Raw genomic sequence first — 18557 nt, 5'->3', positions numbered from 1 at the left:
TGGCACATTCGGGATGGCGGAGCCACACAAAATGGGCAACAACTGCCGTTTTTGTGAGGAATTAGCATTATAATGCACGCATGAGCTCAAAAAAAGTTGATTTTGCCATGTGTTAAAGTCAAGGCCCATGGATTCGGCCCTCCAGGTAATCATATGTGACCCGAATTATTAATGACCCGATGTCATCTTGTGCTTTTTTCTAACTTGTATCATTTTGACAAACATATTTTTATGGAGAGTAAAATATTGAAAGGTATTTATGGTGTAAGTTGATTTATTCTGGAATAATAGTCCTGCCCTTTTATTATTCATAGTTATGTTAAAAAGTTACATTTAATTTTTTTTTTTAATTTAATTTTAGTGTGTTTAATAAATGTTTATACTATTCAGCCTGTGTTCTAAGATGCGTTTTGGAGCTTGGTTTTGAGTTTGACACCCTTGATATAGACCCTTCATTAACATGGGGCTCACAGGGAAATTGCTCTCTTTTAAAAACTGCCCCCAGTGGTCTTTTGAGGAACTGCAAAATGAATACCTCCTGATTCCCGTCAAACTTAGAACATAAAGTGGGGTTTAAGGTCGACCTGCTCCAGTAGCTCACAGTGAAAGCAGCAACAGGCCACACTCCTTGTCCATCTGTCTCTAATTGTTGAAGCAGCATCTGCATCGCTCCAGGTATGAGAGGTGAAAGCACGCATGCTGCAGAACTTCATAACGGGTTAAGCTGCACAAAATGAAGCAGCCGTTTGAGTTTAGCAGCAATTAAATATGCATGAAGGACTAAAAGCCACTCCACAGAAACACCAGCGTAAATGTGTGCATTGCCTGCATCACAAGTTTATATAAATGCATTAACTTGGCACATTTTATGGAAGAGGGTTACCACAGATGCAACAACTTAAGACCTTTGCTGCTCATTTATGAACCCAGTGGTGCTCATTAGGGTATTTAACAGCACAAGAACTGGAGTTTACTGAGATTTTCTTTCATTTCTTAATAGGTATTTTATCACTCAAAATGACTTTACTTACTCTAAATTATTACACAATTCTGTAAAAAATAAAATCAAATAACCGTGTGATTCATCACACTCATTAGGGAAAAAAAAAACATTTTCTACAACATAACATCCATCCATTAGGGTGACGAATACAAACGTTCCAGTTCACATCAGCCCTGTCGTACATGTAGGAGAACACAAGATGACACATCAGCTGTGTGGCAGCCACAAATGAAGAAATTATCTCTCGAGCAATCACTACAGCATACCAAAAACTGTTTACATGCGGGACTGGGACAAAGTTTGAATTATACATGTGGGCGCGCGTATCTATAAGCTCCAAAAAGAGAAATGAAAGCGCTTGTGGGTGCATTTCCACCTCAAACCTCAGGGAGAAGTTCATATCATAAGTGATGCACACTGATTAAACCCCCCCAGCCTCTCTTGCATCACGAGAGAAGACCTTGACTCAAAGCTGCAGATAGTAAACCGGACTTTATCCAGGATTGTGTTTGTTATTTACAAGACCAAACAAATAGGGATGCTCTGTGAGGGACACGTGGAACATCGGAGGGGTGTTGAAATGAAAAGCAACAAAAAATACTGACACATTGAGTTACAAAAATACTGACCCAAAAAAACACCAAAAATATATAATAAAACGTTCAGCCAAAACTATTTTCTTGTCAGACAGTGACAGTTTTTTGTTAGTTTGACTTTACGACTATGAATTTTCTTTGTAAAGCTGCTCTCAACCAGGGACAAGTTTTGTGTCTGTACAATAATTGAAAAGTCAACTTTCAAATTCACATTCCAGTCATCTATTGATCCATTTTGAAAGCCTTCCAGTGGTCTTCTAATTATGGTTATGTCATTTTCAATCATAAAAAAGTAGTTTTCTAGGACATAGTTTCTGCAGAGCAGCAGCAGTTCATTAAAAATTTGTCTGCTACAGTGTAAGCCTCCTTCATTTCCCATCATCCATCTGTTACACTCTTTCATGCTAGCTTACAGTACCCCAACTTAACATCAGCGATGCAACAACAATGGTGAGTGGTATTGCAGCTATCCAGACATACAGATGTCAGATCAGACGAGGAAAACAAAGATGTACATGAATCTAGTACTTTTGGATTTTCTGTCACAAATATAATCTTTTTTTAAACTGCTTTTTTACTCAGAAATGCAATTTTGAGCTTAATTTTCTTTATATATGCCCTCCATCATAGGAAGAATACCACAAGAACATCTTCAAAATACTATTTTCATCAGAGTGGGTCTTTATTGAATTAATATTTTCTCCAAACCTGCACAGATTTCTGACTGTCACAAACAAGGAAGTGATATTTGTACTCGGAAATATCTATATTTGTTGCCAAAAAAAAAAAAAAAAAAAGGAACATGGCATTTTTCTCCCCCCCAAAAAAGGTCATCATTTTTTAAAATATTGTATCTTAAAATAAGTATCCAACCATGATGACATGCAAGCCTCTTTTTCCACAGATGTCAAGCTTTAAAAAAGGTTCATATATCCACACTGTAAGCAATAAACTGCTGCAAAGGCAGCAAATGTTGGCCTGTCAAGTGTTTCACAGAAACCAGTGTGAGATTAGAGCATTCATTTAGTTTTTTAACAGGTTTCTGTTCTACAACTGCCAACCTGCAGGTTGCAAAAACAAAATTCCAGTAAAACTAATTTGTTTTACCGGCTGAAAATTGTGCATCTTGACTTCAGATAATGCCTTGTGTTTAAAAGGTTATAACCATAGCAGGGTCGGCTTTATGCTCCCTGTAACTGCATGAATCGGCCTCAGGGCAAATGGCACAGGCTCAACCAGTTGGGCTACCTAGTTCTAACAGCATTCCCGCCTACTTAGCCCCATGTTGATATTTACGACGTTTGAATTATTACAACATGATACGATTATTAAAAAGTGAACCAAAAGTGGATGGATTGTGGTTATAATGAGGATTTAAAGTAATAAAAGAAATAAATGAAGGCGTTCATCTGGATGCTGTTACTGGATTGGCGTGCATCTCCTTTGCTCTCAGTCCTGAGGACCAGACTGACACTGGAGCTTGTTGTGGTAAACACTCCGAATGATCTGTTGACTCAACGACCAGAGATGCATCACATTACATTTCCCACAACTTTGTGTTTTATAGAGGGGACCAGTCCAAGAGCACAAACAAGGAAGAACTGCCCACCAACATCTTTTTCTCAGTGAGATTATTGACTGTTTAGTTATGTAAAAAAGGAAAAACATCCAAAGAAAAACAGAACAAACATTATTTCGTGGTAATAAATGAGCCGTGTGGTTCAGGTGCGCCGGCACCTGCTTCAACAGCAGTTTAAACGGCAGGATTAAACGATGACAGATTCAAATTTAAACTGAAAATGAGATGTATTGAAGCAGAACATGAAAAAGAGAGTAAAAACATTCTAAATTCACAATAGTTATGAAGAGTTTTGCTGGCAGCTGAGATCTAGAGAAATCAGTGGAGCCTCCACAGCAACATGGCCTGCAGTTCAAACTGGACTCTTTTCATCTTTGATCCACAAGATGTTACATTATTTCACATTTTTAAATGTCTCACAGTACAGTTTGGAAGATTTACCTAATTTAGCTCTGAGAGGTGAACAGCGTTAGAGAAACAAAAAGAATATTTCTAAAAAATATACTTATTTTTGGCTTTTCTTTGACAGCTTTAAAAATATTCTCCAATCATCTTATGATCTATTTTAAATTATGATTATGCTGTTTTTACCCAAGAAAAATGAAAAGGGGGCATAGTTTCTGCAGGGTGGCAGAAGTTCATTAAAATGTTTCCTCTATCTTGTGGATGGGGCTGTTACCACAGAGTAAGCCCACCCCCATTTCCCATCAACCATCTGTTTACATTCTCTCCCGTTAGCTTACAGCCCCTCATAACCCCAAGATAATATAAGTGGTGCCACAAAAATGGCGAGCAGTTTTGGAGCAATCCAGCCAGATACTAACTTAGACGAGGAAAACAAAGACATAAGAGGAATACTCAGAAAAATATTAATTTGAGCTTAATTTTCTTTATATATACCCACCATCACGAGGAGAATGCAGCAAGAACATGTTAAAACACAATTTTTATCAGAGTCTTTCATTTGTAATTTTTCCCACATTTTTCTGTAGTTTTCAGTTTCTTGTGCAACCATTATTGACAAATATCGTAGCAGAAACTTGTCTCTTCAACGTAAACAAATCAGCAGGAAAACTTATACATATATTTATAGTCGGTTTGAAAGAGCCAAGGAGATTAGGACTGTGAAGGTGGGTGAAATCTCAAATTTATGCTACTAAGGAAAGAAAAAAAAATCAGGTGCAAATATTACAAATCCCCCCTTGCTGCTTCTGTAAACACAGTTTTCCACATTGTGTGTGTATGATTGACAACCATCCGAATCCTGTCAGATACACTAAACCCGAGGCAGCTTCAAATGCCCTCTGAAGAGCCTTCTGGGCTACCGTAGTACCACTTTCACAAAAACTACTTTCTTTGCTGCTATCTCAAGGTCTGTCTGTTTCTCGAGAGGAGAATTCACCACTTCATACACTGAGCGTGTCCTGTTTAAAGCTGCTGGATTTTCACCTGAAACTCACTCTCTGGGAAGTCAGTTAGTTGACACATAACAGGAATGACAAGTAAAAGAAGAAGAAGGAGCAAAAACATGCTTTACGACACAAACAGAGCCGACGGTATTAAAGCACATCAGCTCGTCATGCCACTGAAAGCTGGATAAAAAGGAGAAGCCGAGGTCTGATGAGCGTCTGTTCTAACATCAGCATCAGCTCTTGGTCGATAATGATGAGTTCCTGCAGGCATCTAATCTATCGCTTTAACAGAAAACAAAGATGTAGTTTTCCACTGAAAAAAACGAGTTCTTCAGATTTCAAATTCAAATGTTAGCTTTGGAGATAGATGTCATAAAAGTGTCTGGGAGATATGAAGCCTGCCAGAAACTCAGACGCGTTTTCTGAAATATTAATAAGCATCAGATGTCAAGAAAAAAGGCAGGTGGGATCAAGCGTCTTCTGGACCTCCTGCAGATCTTCGTGCTCTGCTTAAAACAAGAGAATGGGGGAGCAATTTCCTGGGAAACCCTCAGAAAAATTAGAAACCAAAGAAAGGGTAGTCTGGATTCTTTTGGTTGACCACCTACACTGACCCTGAATGTCTAGACGGTTTAATTCCAAGAACAAACCACTGTAATTAGGAGCCATTTTCTCCATGCTAAAATGACCTTTCCAGATCTTAGAATTACACTTTGTTCAGGCCTTTGCATCCTTTAAAGTACTCACCAAATGCTATTACAAAATATATTTTTTCTAAACAAGCAAGGTTTGATAAAGCCATCACAGTCTCTGCCAAAATGATAAATAAATAAAAACGGCCCTCAGATAGTGCTAAAAGATAGTGTTCAGACACAGCGACGCACTATTTCTAAAAAGAAAAATCACTCCAAAACACCCAAGTGAGACTTACAGATAGAATACGCAAAAGGTCAGCGTTCTAATCTCATGAGTCTGGTTTTATCAACCAGCAAAGACACAAAGCCCCTGAGTCAACAATATTGATTTGCTGCCACTGAAATTCACGACACCAGCATGCCCCTAGAGACAAAGGTCAGGCACCATCACATGATCCCGCTGCTGTCAGAAGCCGAGTTAAATGTCTGCACGCTGAGACATGCTGGGGAGAAGAGCTCACAGAAGGTGAACTTTGGCACAGCAGAGGGGCAGACGCCTGACCGTCGAGGTCTTCAGCAGAACCGTTCTGGCTCATCCCACCGCGGAGCCTAAATAGACACTAAAGGGGTTCCACTTAAAGTTTAAAAGTAGGAATCTCCATGGAGGATTTTCTAAGGCCGGATATATGCATGGGCAAGAGGGGGGCCCCTAAAAACGAGGTGCCCCAAAAATACCCACAATTAACTAAAGCAATAAAATAAACAAACAAAAAGAGAAAAAATTATAATAATAAAGGCTGATGTTATTCACACATATTTGCGTACGACCAACCACTAAAACTGATGGAAATAATACTGCCAAGATGCACATTGTATGTAATGTAAGTGCGTCCAAGGCTAAACGTTGTTGGACTGTACCAGAACAAGTTTTCACTTTTTTTTAAAAAAGAGTTTAACTCTACCTAAATATTAATAGGTTTTTCACTGTCCGATCAGTTGTCCTGAACCTCTGTGTGTGAAATATGTTCTCTGCATTTGACCCATCCCCTGGGGGAGAGGTGAGCCGCAGACACAGTCACACTCGGGAACCATTTAGTGGTTTAACTCCCCAAATCCAACCCCTTAATGTCAAACAGAGAGGCACTGGGTCCCATTTTTAGAGTCTTTGGTATGACTCGGCCTGGATTTGAACTCATGACCGTCCAGTCTCAGGGTGGACCTTCTACCACAGGGCCACTGAGCTGGTAAGCACTGCAACTGTTTCTCATATACAAGGTGCTTTTACCCACAAATTCATGGTGCTTTTCTTTTGGTAAATTAAGAAATATTGTTTGTAACCCTTGTGCTATCATGGGCATGTTTACATTAAAGTGGGGTCATCTGGACCTCACAAGAGAGCGCGCTGAACCTTTTTTTCCAAGGATTTTTTTTTTATTTTTACTGGTGTCTATGGCAGAAAAAATCCTGTCCACCTTTTTCCACCTTTGTCATGGGAGGGAATCACACATTAACTTGAGGGTGGGGTCATCTGGACCCCATTAGAGAGCATGAGGGAAAGAAAACAATCAATATTATCTGACTGACCATTTAACCCTTGTGCTATCCTAGGTATGTTGACGTTGGGAACCGGGTCATCTGGACCCACGAGGCAGTGAGCTGAACTTTTTTTCTCCAATGGTTTTTGATTTTCACTGGTGTCCATGGCAAACAGGAAATCCTGTACACCTTCGTCATCTACGTTTGTCATGGGATGGATCACACGTCTATGTAAGGCTTGGGTCATCTGGACCCCATAAGATAGCTGCTCAAAGAGACTCAGTGTGCTGTGCTGCTAACTAGTGGTTGGAAGTTCAAGTGGAAAAACAAAAGTAAGACGTTGAAGGACTCTCATAAATAAATAACTAAATATCGCTATGTCAAGATTTTAAATTGATATAGACAAAAAAAAAGATAAATGCAGACTCTGGCTTTTGCCTGTCCCAACCCTGGCACAATTTAGCTTAAAATCTATAAGACATAGATATATGGATAGGTGAACTGATACGATGGTATGGTTTTTCTACCTATATCCGGGCCTGAGTCTTTCCACAAAAGGATTTGAGAACAAAGTGATATCATCTGCATAACATGACACCAGTGCAGAAGATTGTGGCGTTTACAAAACATGCTCAGCCTCCTTAACCACAGCAGGTATGTGTGGATGAAGACAAAATGAAGCTCAGTGTTCAAACTGCTGGTTTTGTCCATCAAACCCCACAGTGGGGATGGTTGCTATGGTGAGGTTTTCCTATTCACACGTGTGTTTACAAGGATTTCTATCCCCCAGCAAGAGAAAAAAAAGCACTTTGGATGCTTTTATTTTATTTTAAATCCATCTCAATGGCATGGAAGCAAACTTCCTTCAGGATGAATGAAGATTTAAGTTGAATAAATATAAATGAAGGGATCTTACTTCTCCTGGGTGACATGCTCCCTGATGGCCCCCAGCGTGGCCAGGCTGTTGCTGCCCTGGAGCAGCCTGCAGGTGAGCAGGTGCCGCTGGTACTGCTCCTTGAGGCAGGCGTTCTCCGAGCACAGGTCGGACACTTGCTGCTCCAGCTCCTCTATCCTCCCCTTCTGCCTCTCCAGCAACTCCTGCTGGGTCTCAATGATTTTGTTCAGCTCCTTCAGATATTCCGCAGCCTTGGTGGGATTCTCGGTTGGGCTTTCCATTTTTTTTTCTTTAATTTTTTTTTTTTTTTTTCAAGCTGTAGAATCGACGAAAATTCCAGGCTCATAAATTCCCAGTGTTGCGTCTTTTACGCTTCGTCATAGTTTTTTTTAACTGAATGGAGGCGATAATTCCACAATAGTCAGATATATCTCCACGGCCGAACCCTGGAAGCGTCGCGAGCTGCCACGCGGCTGCTGGCGGGAACGTCAGGCGGCGCGAGGCGGCCAGCTGACGGACTTCCCGGTAACGTTCCCGGTCACCCCTCCGCCGGCTGCGCGCTGCTGTGCCATGTCTCCTCTGTTCCCTCCAGCTTCATGCCATTCCCGTGACTTTTCGTAAACAGACGCTGGCTGCCGAGTGGGCGGGGCTTCGAAGTTTTATGAACCTGCGGATCCCGGCGATCAGCTGACGCCGCGTGCGGTTTCCACGCGCCTGAGAAATGGACGGTTTTTTTAAATATATATTTTTTTAATCAGAGTAACTTTGCTGCGTGCGTCCTCCTCCAGCTCTCCCCCCGCAGGATTGTTTACTATGCTGTCTGTGTATCTCCATCCCCACGCAGCAGGCTGTGTCCCCCCTGGTGGAATGATTGCAGTGAATGGGAGAAGCTTTCCTCATTAATTAAAAAAAAAAACAGACACTCAGCTGTTCAGCTTCATGCTGAAGTTCCATCAGCCACTGCAGGCGAAGATAACCACTTGTGCACAAACCCCCCCTTCAGGATGTGGTCTCACACTATCATGAGACCTGAGAGCAAATTAAAGGCAAAGGCTGTGTGGTTGCAGTCTGAACTAAACAAGGATAGTAGAAATGTCCACAGATTTGCAGCAGATCATTGACTTCCGGATTGAGCTGCATTTGAAAACGAAAACTTCACTATATCTTAAAGACCTGTTCCGATGAAAATTGTGTTTTTAACATGTTCTTGTAGTGTTTACCTCATGATGGAAAACTGAGCTTAAAATTACATTAGTATATTCTAAGTCTGTTGTTTTGATTAAGTTTGAGCTCAAACTGGCATATTTAGGTGCACACTTTTTTTATGAGTGGATCCTTGTTAGACCCAGACAAGCTTCTAACTAACTCCTACTTTAGGGTGACATCACATTTTGTCAATAAATGCACATCTACATTTATTACCTAAGCAACTTTTGTGTCTGTTCCCTCCAATAAATGTGTTTTAAATCTATTTTATATAAATGCAAACAGTATTAGAGGTAGATGTTTCTTTTTTTTTCATAAATTGATTTTACAAAAATGAAAAGTAATGAAGTGTAGAGTTTTGTGGGCTGATCTTTTGTTCTATTAATGCTGCTTGGCAATAAATCTCATGACCTACTTTTAGAAAGCCTGTTTACGTTTTTAAATGCTGCCTGTTTTGTAAAATAAATGCATTTGAACCAACACTTCCAATGATTTTTGTTGGGTGGACTGTTTAAGAAAGAAAACATAAATTTACATTTTAGCTGTTTATGAAATAAAAAAGGACTTTAGAAGAGTGGTTCACATGACCACACTCAATGTTTGGACCATTTATAAAAGAACTAAATTTCTACACTTGCATTTGGATATATTTGCCCTAACTGTCACAAAAGGGCCTGATTTGCTTTACTACCCATAAAAATGTTTTAATGCACCAAATTCTGCATGAACTGAATCCTAAGAAAGTAAAGAAAAGTTCTTTTTTTGTGAGAAAAAATATCTTACCAAGAAAGTTTTTCAATTGTAATTCAATAACCATTACTTAGTGACTAGATTTTTCATCTCAAAATAAGAATTCTCGGTAAGATCGTTTTTCTTACTCCATTTGCAGATTTTTACACAAGAATTTTTGACTCATTTCTAAGAGTTCTGCTCTTGAACTGTACAAGTATGTTTGTGAAGATGGCACTGCTCTGCCCGTCCTTGCACTTTCTCCGAGTGTATATTTTATTTTGAAAGTCAGTTAAAGATGCCGCACTTTTAAATAATGTCATTTGAAGTGTTTTGTCCGTGAAACCGAGAGCTGCCTCTGCATGGTGTTCCAGCCGAAGGCTGCTCTTGGATGATCTAAGAAAATTGAATTTTAATGTGGAGAAAGAACAGAATCAAACCATGGGCTCCGTGCAGCTGTGTAAACACGGAGTGCAGATTGTGAGCTCAGGATGGACAGAACATGCCAACCAGTAGGAAATGCAGTCATTAACAGCCAGACATATGGTGACCCTGAGGTGCAAAACACAATAACAAAATCAAGGGCACCAAAGGAAAAGACACTCACTTGATAAAATAAAAAAAACACAAAGCAATCGACCTTATCTAAACCAGTAACTGCATAGAGGCGGACAAGGCGTGTAGTGGCATCACTTATAGGACCCCCTAACAAGCTGTGTTTTAGCTCTCCAGTCATTACTCTTAATGAAAACCACACATTTCTGATAATACAAATAAAAAAAAACAGGAAAAAACAGTTGTTAGAACGTTACAAATAAATCATTTGCATAATAACAATTGGGTTATAATCAAAAATCTAAATCTAGTACAATGGAAATATATAAATAACCTGATCACATGAGTGAAAAAAACACTTTTGGAATTAGACTTTACTTATATTAATTTCTGTTAAAAATTTATTCAATTTTACATTAAATTTAAATGGGACTGACCAGTTTGTTTAAAAAGCCACCTAGTGGTCAGATGATGAACTGACAGATTAAAAAAACAGTTTAAAATTTGCTTTTAAGAGAAAAAGTTGCCCCAAAAAACAGTTAAGCAAATCAGTAAAAGATTATGATAAAAAAAAAGGGTTGAATAATTTTGAAAGAGGACACATACAAACCTGTTTTAAAGAACATAAAAACCAGACGAAAGACACAAACGTCCTACTTTGCATTTTTTGCACATTTTATTATGATAAAAACACCATTTTCTAATCTACTTTTCTTTGCTTTTTCAGTTTTCTTTTAATAATGATATCTACTGTCTTGTTAACACGTTTTGGGCGTTGTTTGATACCAACATCAGCACAATCTCTGCCTGAGTTAGACCACCATTCAAGTAATCAATTATAAATTGATCCGTTCTTCTTGTTGCACATTTGCTGCAGACTGTAGAAATGTGAAAAAAGTATATTTTTCATTGTCTGGTTATCATGACAATGCAATTTTAATCTCTTTTGATAATGACATCTACTGGTACTATATCGCTATCATTAGAAAAACCTTGTTTGCTCTAGTAGATGTTGTATCACGAGAAAACGTGCAAAAAGAAAAGCAGAAGCCAAGCGGCTTCTGTACAGCTAAACTCCCAACACTAAATGTTTTGTAAGAGCTTTTATTGTGGTCAAACCTTACAAGTTTCTCAAACTACCACCAATGTCACAAATATGGATTGGAAATGTGCAAATACATTTTGTAAGAAAATTTTATAAGAAATATCAAACAAGTCGTTGTTTAAATATTGTCCTATCAAAAGTTATATTCCATATGCAAAAACACTGTTATCTTATCTAATAAAAGGTTGGCTTCAAAAACGTGTTGTCTGAACCACTGCTGCACTTCTTTGGTTTCTTGCGTCTTGCAGCATTTTTCTCTTTGATGTGGAATCTTGTATGAAAGCATAACGTTTTACTCCTCAGAGCAAAACTTGTGTCATCTGTCAGAGTTGTCATTTTCCCTGAAATCTTCCTCTTTTCCACTCTTTACAAAAACATCGCTTTCCTCTATCAGTTAGACATTCTCTTTAATCTTCTGATTGTTTTTTCATTAGCTGGACGATGCAAATTGATATAAGTCAAACCATAGTAACCTTAAGTCGTACTTTTTTTTGCTCAGCAGAACCAAAACAAGGAATAATAATACATGTAATTGTATAAATAAAACATTCTGTAGTCATACATGTACTATAGTCAGATCACATTAATTATGAAAAATCTCTAGACTCAGAAAAAGAACCAAGCCATTTAAAAGATACTTGTCATTTTTACACTGTTGGGGTCCTTGACTTTCTTTATTTGGCTGACCACTAACATGCCTGTGAGATTTAGGTGTTGCTATTCTTAAATTATTCAATAAGAAACATCTTTTTATACTGGAGCTTTTTTAATGGCTGTTATTAAAGAAGGGTAGACTGCGGATTCCACTTCTCTATGCTAATACAGAAGTTTAAAGTTCTTTTCTAAAACCACCGTGCTGCTATAGCTCATGCTAAAGCAAATTTTAAGGTTTGGATTTATTGAATTATTTTCAAGCATCTCTCCTTACTTATGCTTGAAGAAGTCTTCCCCTAAAGACCCACTCCAATGACATTTGTGGGTTTTTTTAACATGTTCTTGTGGCATTTTTCTCATGATGGCGGACACACGTTAAGAAAATTAAGCTTAAAATTGCATTTCTGCATAAATCTTGATTTAAATTGTTGAGAGCCTGCAAAAAGATTGTATTTGTGACATAGAAAATAAGCTGTGTGGACCTCCACAATTATAGTAAATCCATGTCATTTTTCTCACCTGAGCTGGCATCTCATAATATAGTTTCATACAATCATAATTAAATGCTTTAAAAACAGATCAAAAGATCTTTAAAAATATCTTTGTTTTAACATAAAGCTGTTGCGATAATCCTTCAGAAGATGATTAACCATTTTTGTGCCATTTTATTTACGACAGAGGATTACTTGACTTTTTTAGTTGATACATTTTGTAATTATCATTTAAAGTTTGGTAGTTGCTTCCATCAGCAGAAGATGGACGGTTAGATCACGTTTTAGACCATGTGAGGAGTACATCTGTTAAAAGGAGCCAATTTTAGTTTTTGCATGTCAACAGAAAAGGTAATAAAGAGTCAGTATGTGACCTGTGTCACAAAACCAACCAAAATCTAAAGGATACTTATGAGAAAAACAGCCTTCTGGAGCTTTCCCAAAACCAGAAATCACTCACTACTGCAAGTTGTGTCTGTCTGAAGCCCCTCTGAGAAGTAAAGTATAGTAGAGGGAATAAAACATACTTTTCCATGCTTTTTATTCTATTTAAATGCCATATCTAAACACTTTATCCATTTTCTTAACTTCTTCAGGTCACTTCCTCTTGAGGGACAGTTTAGAGTCTTGCGTCGACTTGCAGGACCTGTTTTTGGTTTGTGGGAGAAGGTCTACCACACAGAAATGACTCAGCCGGGATTCGAAACAGGATCTCCAACCACTACACCACTGCAAATAAACAGTGTTCTAATGCAGGAAAAATACTGCTATATTTTGTATATTTAATACAAAAATTGCATTTTTGCTTTACTATTTAGTTCAAAAAAGTAAAAATGCTCTTAAAAAGTTTTAGTTTTACTCTTTAAGGTAGTTAATGTGAGATTCCTGACTCTATTAAATTGACTCGTATGCTTAAAAGATGAATAAATATTTTTCAAATTCCAGTTTTCTAAGGGGTGACGAGAGGAAAACTGCTTCACGAATGGCTTTGTGGCGTCCATTTTTGACTGATCACCTCCGTGGACTGTGTAGCCGCTGGCATGCAGACTGCTGCATTCAAGAGCATACAAATGAGCCAGGTAACTGGGACTCGACAAAGGAGTGTCACAGACAAACGGGAGCTTCAGGCTGATCAGTGGTGAAAGGCCTTTACAAATCCTCCGGGAGCCCAGCATGACGAGACACCCTCACTCATCTGCGTTACACAGGTGGGAGGGGCCAAAGACCAAGCAGAATAGATGACAATAAAGCAAAAATGAAGGCTGCCAAATGATAAAATTAGAACAGGTGGCTTAAAGATAAAGATTTGGCATAATTTAAAACTAAAAGATGTGTTCTTTATTATCCTATTTTTTTTCTTTATTTACAAGTTGTTCAAGTTCTAGACTACCAAATGAGATGCTTCAATGATGCTTCACGAAAACCATCAAAGCTCAAAAAATGATTTTGAAATGACTCTTACAAAAAGGTAAACATAAGTAAAAACTTTATTTAATAAAGGCTAACAAATTCACACAGGCAACAGTATTTATGTGCAGAAAGCTGCTTTGATGAAACGGCAACAAAAACATGAATCTGATTAAAAATCAAGAACAAAAAAATAATAATACAAGAGCGTGTCTATCATGTTCTTCACATATTAAAAGAATCACACTTTGATATCCGTTTTTTTTTTTGAAACCACAGGAAGAAAACTTCACATTGTGAGAAATGAGAGCAGGGTACAGTCGAGAGGTTTCCCATTGAAGAAACCAAAACCAAAGTGAAGGTTCACATTCTTTAGCCATGTCACATTAACGAATCACAAGGAGCTGCACCGTTTGTGGCTCAAAAATCAAGGTTTTTGTCACTATAAGGTTAGATGCCTCAACAGAAATGCCCAGAGGAAAAACACTTTCCTCCGTTTCAAGATTTACCGGGACGGATTCAGTGGACAGATTTTCAAAATGTACCAACGCTACAACATAAGTCTTGTTTTTTTTTTCTCATAAAAATAAATACAATATTTTCCTGCTTACTGACAAAATGAATTGTTGATTTTCCTGAGTTTCATTGAAAATGACAAAGCAACAACGATCACAAACAAAACTCTGTTTTTTTAAATCACAAGCAAGTACTTTTGTTTTGACACTTCAACATGTGTCATCAGTGACGGACGGCGTGGCCTGCATAAAAACACACTTTGTATGAATAGCTGCGTACATTAATATGTTCAATAAACTCACATAAATTTACACACACACAAAGAAAAAAAAACAGAAAATAAATGCAGCCCTTAAATCAACTTTCACCATCCTTTGACTGACGGAGAAGAAACGTCGGTAGCAACATTCAAACCAGGACTTCCTCTCACATACTGCTGCAGTAATGGAAGAAGAAAAAAAAAGGCACGGTCCGTGTGCAAGTTTTGGCAGATGGTGTTCTCGTTTTAAAGAAAGATGGAGTAGGGGGGCTTCGTTAAGACTTGTAGCGGGAGGAGTAGAGGCGTGACCTGGGGCTGCCGCTCAGGTCATCTCTGGAGATGATGGGGGTGAAGGAGTTCGCTACCGGGGAGTCTAAAAGTGGAACGGGAAAGGAAGAAATACATTAAAAAGATCATCTCAAATAACTAAGTTCCACTACTATCTATGATTTTCCAAACCTGCCTCTCTCCCTCTAACTTATAGCCCCTCACACCCCCAACCTAACAATACCGGTGAAATGAAGATGGTGAGCAATATTGGAGCTTTAAAGCAAAACAAGTTTAAGTCTAAATGCTTGTGGCTCGCCCGGTGTATTTTCTGTCACAAAAAATCTCTTTTTCCAAATGATTTTTTCTTGTCTGCTCCCGATTCATAATGATTCAAAAAAAGAAATACTCAAAAATTCAATTTTGAACTAAATTTTCTTTTATTATGTTGTCAATCATTGCACAAAAATGCCACAAAAACATTTAAAAAACACAATTTTCATGTGAGTAAAACCAGTTAGACCCAGAATTGGAAGATATGTATCACCACTAGCTCCGCGGAGAAAGCGGGTGTTTGTGTTTGCCTGGGGGCGGAGCTGGCAGCGTAGACTCTTCCTGGAAGGGGCTGTTCTCAATTTATAACATTAGCTTCAACTTGTTTTTGTGGGTTAGGAGGGGCTGGTGCTCAGAATGCAGATTTTTAGAGGAATACTCAGGAATGCATGAATGGATCAAAATACCGCTTTGGGGTTGTTTGAACATTATATTACAGTTAAAAGCTCAAGAAGTTGATTTTGCATGGTATGAACTCTTTAAAAGGATGATGAATTTCTAAATTGATAGTTTCCAAAACTAGATTAAAGGGTAACCAAACACTAAATCGACTTTTTTCGGCTGTTGACTTGTATAAATGAGGCTTTAAAATCGCTCTCTGTTGGTCTTTGCCACATTTTTGATCATTAAAAATAAACTTGTTTAGTTCTTGAAAACATTATCAAAAACTGTCTGTGTGCTGCCCCCTACAGGTTGAAACGAACGCATCACAGTTGATTTTTGTGATTGGTCAACTGCTGCAAGTCATTTGTTCGTCAGATGTTTCATGTCATTTTGCTCTGCAGCTCCCGTATAAAATGAAATCTTTTGTAAGATCTTTATAAAATTTTGTAATGGTCGGTCATTAACATGTTAGCTTTAGCACGACTCGTAGATGTTTTGCCTTTGGTTGTCCAAAATCTACTTGCTCGCACGTCTTTCCGCTGGACTTGAAAGTTAGACAACAGAGGTTGAATTGGCATTGAATCCAGCGAACTCGGTCCTGGTGATGGAATTTGCAACAAACGTTTCACTCTGGACACGTTAGCTCTTATTAGCTTATGATGCTAGCATCATTTTACCACTCAGACGCAGGTCTCCTTTGGTGTGGATCATGAGCCTGCCGCGGGAGAAAAATCCTCAACCTGCCATCACTTCGATCTGTACCATCTATCTCCATATTGAAGATGCAGATTGACTACACTACCTCAAGCTAACAGCACTGTCACTGTCAATCACAGATCCAACCCCCCCACCAAACCTGAGCTGAAAGTGGAGTCAGCCTCTAACTGTCGTGTTGTGTTACCCTTTAAAAACAGTCTGTAAACTCATAAAGAATCACTCAAATCTATCACCCGACTGATATTTAGATGACCAACTATTCTGCAAACATCATAAAATACATCATAGTGGGGGTTTGTTACAGAGTAAAACTTATCCCACGTAACATAAATCAAGACGGTAATGAGACGAGCTGAACTACGATGCATCTGCACCAACAGAACAGGAAGTCCCCTCAAAAAGATGTAAACAACGTCACAGTGTCTAAACAGCGACAGCTTTACAAGAAAGCTAATCAGAAAGTGCTGATCGTTGCAAAAACTGCCTGACACTTCAGAACGTCATCTTCTGTTAGATTGGTTTGGTGGAGCTCTCTGAGAGCTGTTGGCCATCTAAACCTTCCTCATGTCTATTTTTTTATGTCTTAAAGTTGATGATATTCACTTAGCAACCGTTCCGTTTGTGGAAGTTGTGTTATTTATAAACTTTGTGGTCTGTCAAGTTTTTTTTTTTAATAACAGCTCGACTCAGACTTCAACTTTTGAGAGTTGAAGGAGAATTATGGCAATGTTTCTAATCAACACACTTTTTGTTTCACAATAAATAGTCTTAATCTGTGGAATGAGTCTTTCTTTTATAAGCTTTTGTCCATGTTTACATGACCGAAGAGCCGCTGACCTACCTCTGACCGGAGGTGGAGTTCTCTGGATAAAAGCTGGGTGATAGGTCTGTTCTCTCGGAGAGAAAAATGAGTGGAGCACTGCAGTGGAAAAAAAAGAAAAACTTATAAGTTATTTAAAGATCTCCAGAAAAAGAGAAAAACATGAGTCAAATGAAATCCTTATAACAAGCAAACTGTTGCAAAATCCAGTTAGAGGAAGAATTTATGAGTTCTGATGCAGCGACGGTTTGGGTTATTAACAGCAGCCACTGCCAAAGAACATAAAACAAACACAATTTGCTTAAGTGACTCCAACAATATCTAAAAATAACACAGATCGCATAGGATTGAAGTATTTGGTGGCTTTGTGTTCTCTAGCTTTGTCCTTTCGCACAAAACAACAAGTACAACAATAAAAGCTGCCAAGTTGCTGATTTAATTCGATTTATTCACGTTACCATGGCACAGGACATAAACTGTAGGCGTGTGTCTCACTATATGTCAGGGCTGAGGGGTGGAAACCTCAAAAGACAGCCTTCTGCAATCAGTTAGCTAAAAGACAATATCTGCAGATTATCATCCAGCTGAGGCGGAAACAGGACAAAGAGAGGAAATACTTCAGCCGGATTGGATTCAATCTTGCTGATGAAGATTTCGCCGGATAGAAAACGGGTGGAGGAACGCCGAGTTCTGGAGAACTTTTGGGCTGACATTCCCTCACTGTCACCAAACTTACCAGACATTTCATCATTCAGCAGCACTGTGATCATATACATACTCACAAAGCAGTGAAGGTGCTTTTCAAGATGAACATGGATAACTGGCTGAAGGAACGATCTGATAGAAACCCAGCATAGACACCTTCACACTTCAAACACCTTCAGGATGACCCGATTTTCAACAGACATCCAGACGCATCAGTATATCTGAGGACCAGAGTCTTCATTTGAAGGTTTTTACAAGGATTTGATTGTGTTTTGCATCTGCAGATATTGTTTTAATATATTTATTAAAAAAAAAACTAGCTATCTAGCTGCTGTAAACATTTTGTAGGTACCCACATTTTCTGCAATACCGGTCGCACTTTTGGGAGAAATGTATTTAACATAGTATGAATGGTTGTCAAATTATCGCAATAATCACCAAATAATTCATTAAAAACATTTTAGTGCATTATTTTTTTTAATCACGTTAATCTCCTTTTTCAGATGATTACTTCCATGTCATGCACACTGGAGGAGCATTTTTTTCCCCGATCATTTAAGAAAAATATAAAAATTGAATAAATTATATAAACTTCAGTCCTGTTATATTTTTAAGTTTAAATTGTTTCTTTTAATGTGGAATGTTTAATGCATGGTGCGTTGCGTTGTCATGGTAACAGCTACGATGGTCGCGATTGCTCAGAAAAGTTTTGTTCCCGTTTTTTTTTTGTGTTAATATGGTAAATTATAGCAC

At 38.4% G+C, this 18557-nt stretch overlaps 2 protein-coding genes across 5 annotated transcripts in view; both read right to left on the bottom strand.

Annotated features, from left to right (window-relative positions):
- The window catches only part of LOC112158990 (IQ motif and SEC7 domain-containing protein 1), a 112538-nt gene extending 103857 nt beyond the window's left edge, over positions 1–8681 (bottom strand). Inside the window, exon 1 of one of the 3 annotated variants that reach the window (XM_024292725.2) lies at positions 7678–8681. In XM_024292725.2, coding sequence (XP_024148493.1) covers positions 7678–7937 — 260 coding nt within the window. In that variant the 5' untranslated portion in view covers positions 7938–8681. The remainder of the gene's footprint in view (positions 1–7677) is intronic. The other 2 variants (XM_024292731.2, XM_024292733.2) reach the window with 2 other exon arrangements.
- A 5184-nt stretch (positions 8682–13865) lies between these two features.
- nup210 (nucleoporin 210) overlaps positions 13866–18557 on the bottom strand; it is a 37005-nt gene continuing 32313 nt past the window's right edge. For both annotated transcript variants that reach the window (XM_024293012.2, XM_024293013.2), the window contains exons 39-40: positions 17121–17198; positions 13866–14951 (exon numbers count right to left, since the gene is read on the bottom strand). In XM_024293012.2, coding sequence (XP_024148780.1) covers positions 14854–14951; positions 17121–17198 — 176 coding nt within the window. In that variant the 3' untranslated portion in view covers positions 13866–14853. The remainder of the gene's footprint in view (positions 14952–17120; positions 17199–18557) is intronic.

The sequence above is a fragment of the Oryzias melastigma genome, linkage group LG7 (assembly GCF_002922805.2).
Source record: "Oryzias melastigma strain HK-1 linkage group LG7, ASM292280v2, whole genome shotgun sequence".
Taxonomy (NCBI): Eukaryota; Metazoa; Chordata; class Actinopteri; order Beloniformes; family Adrianichthyidae; genus Oryzias; species Oryzias melastigma.
The sequence above is the reverse complement of the archived record's forward strand: the minus strand, read 5'-3'. Positions and strand labels throughout refer to the sequence as shown.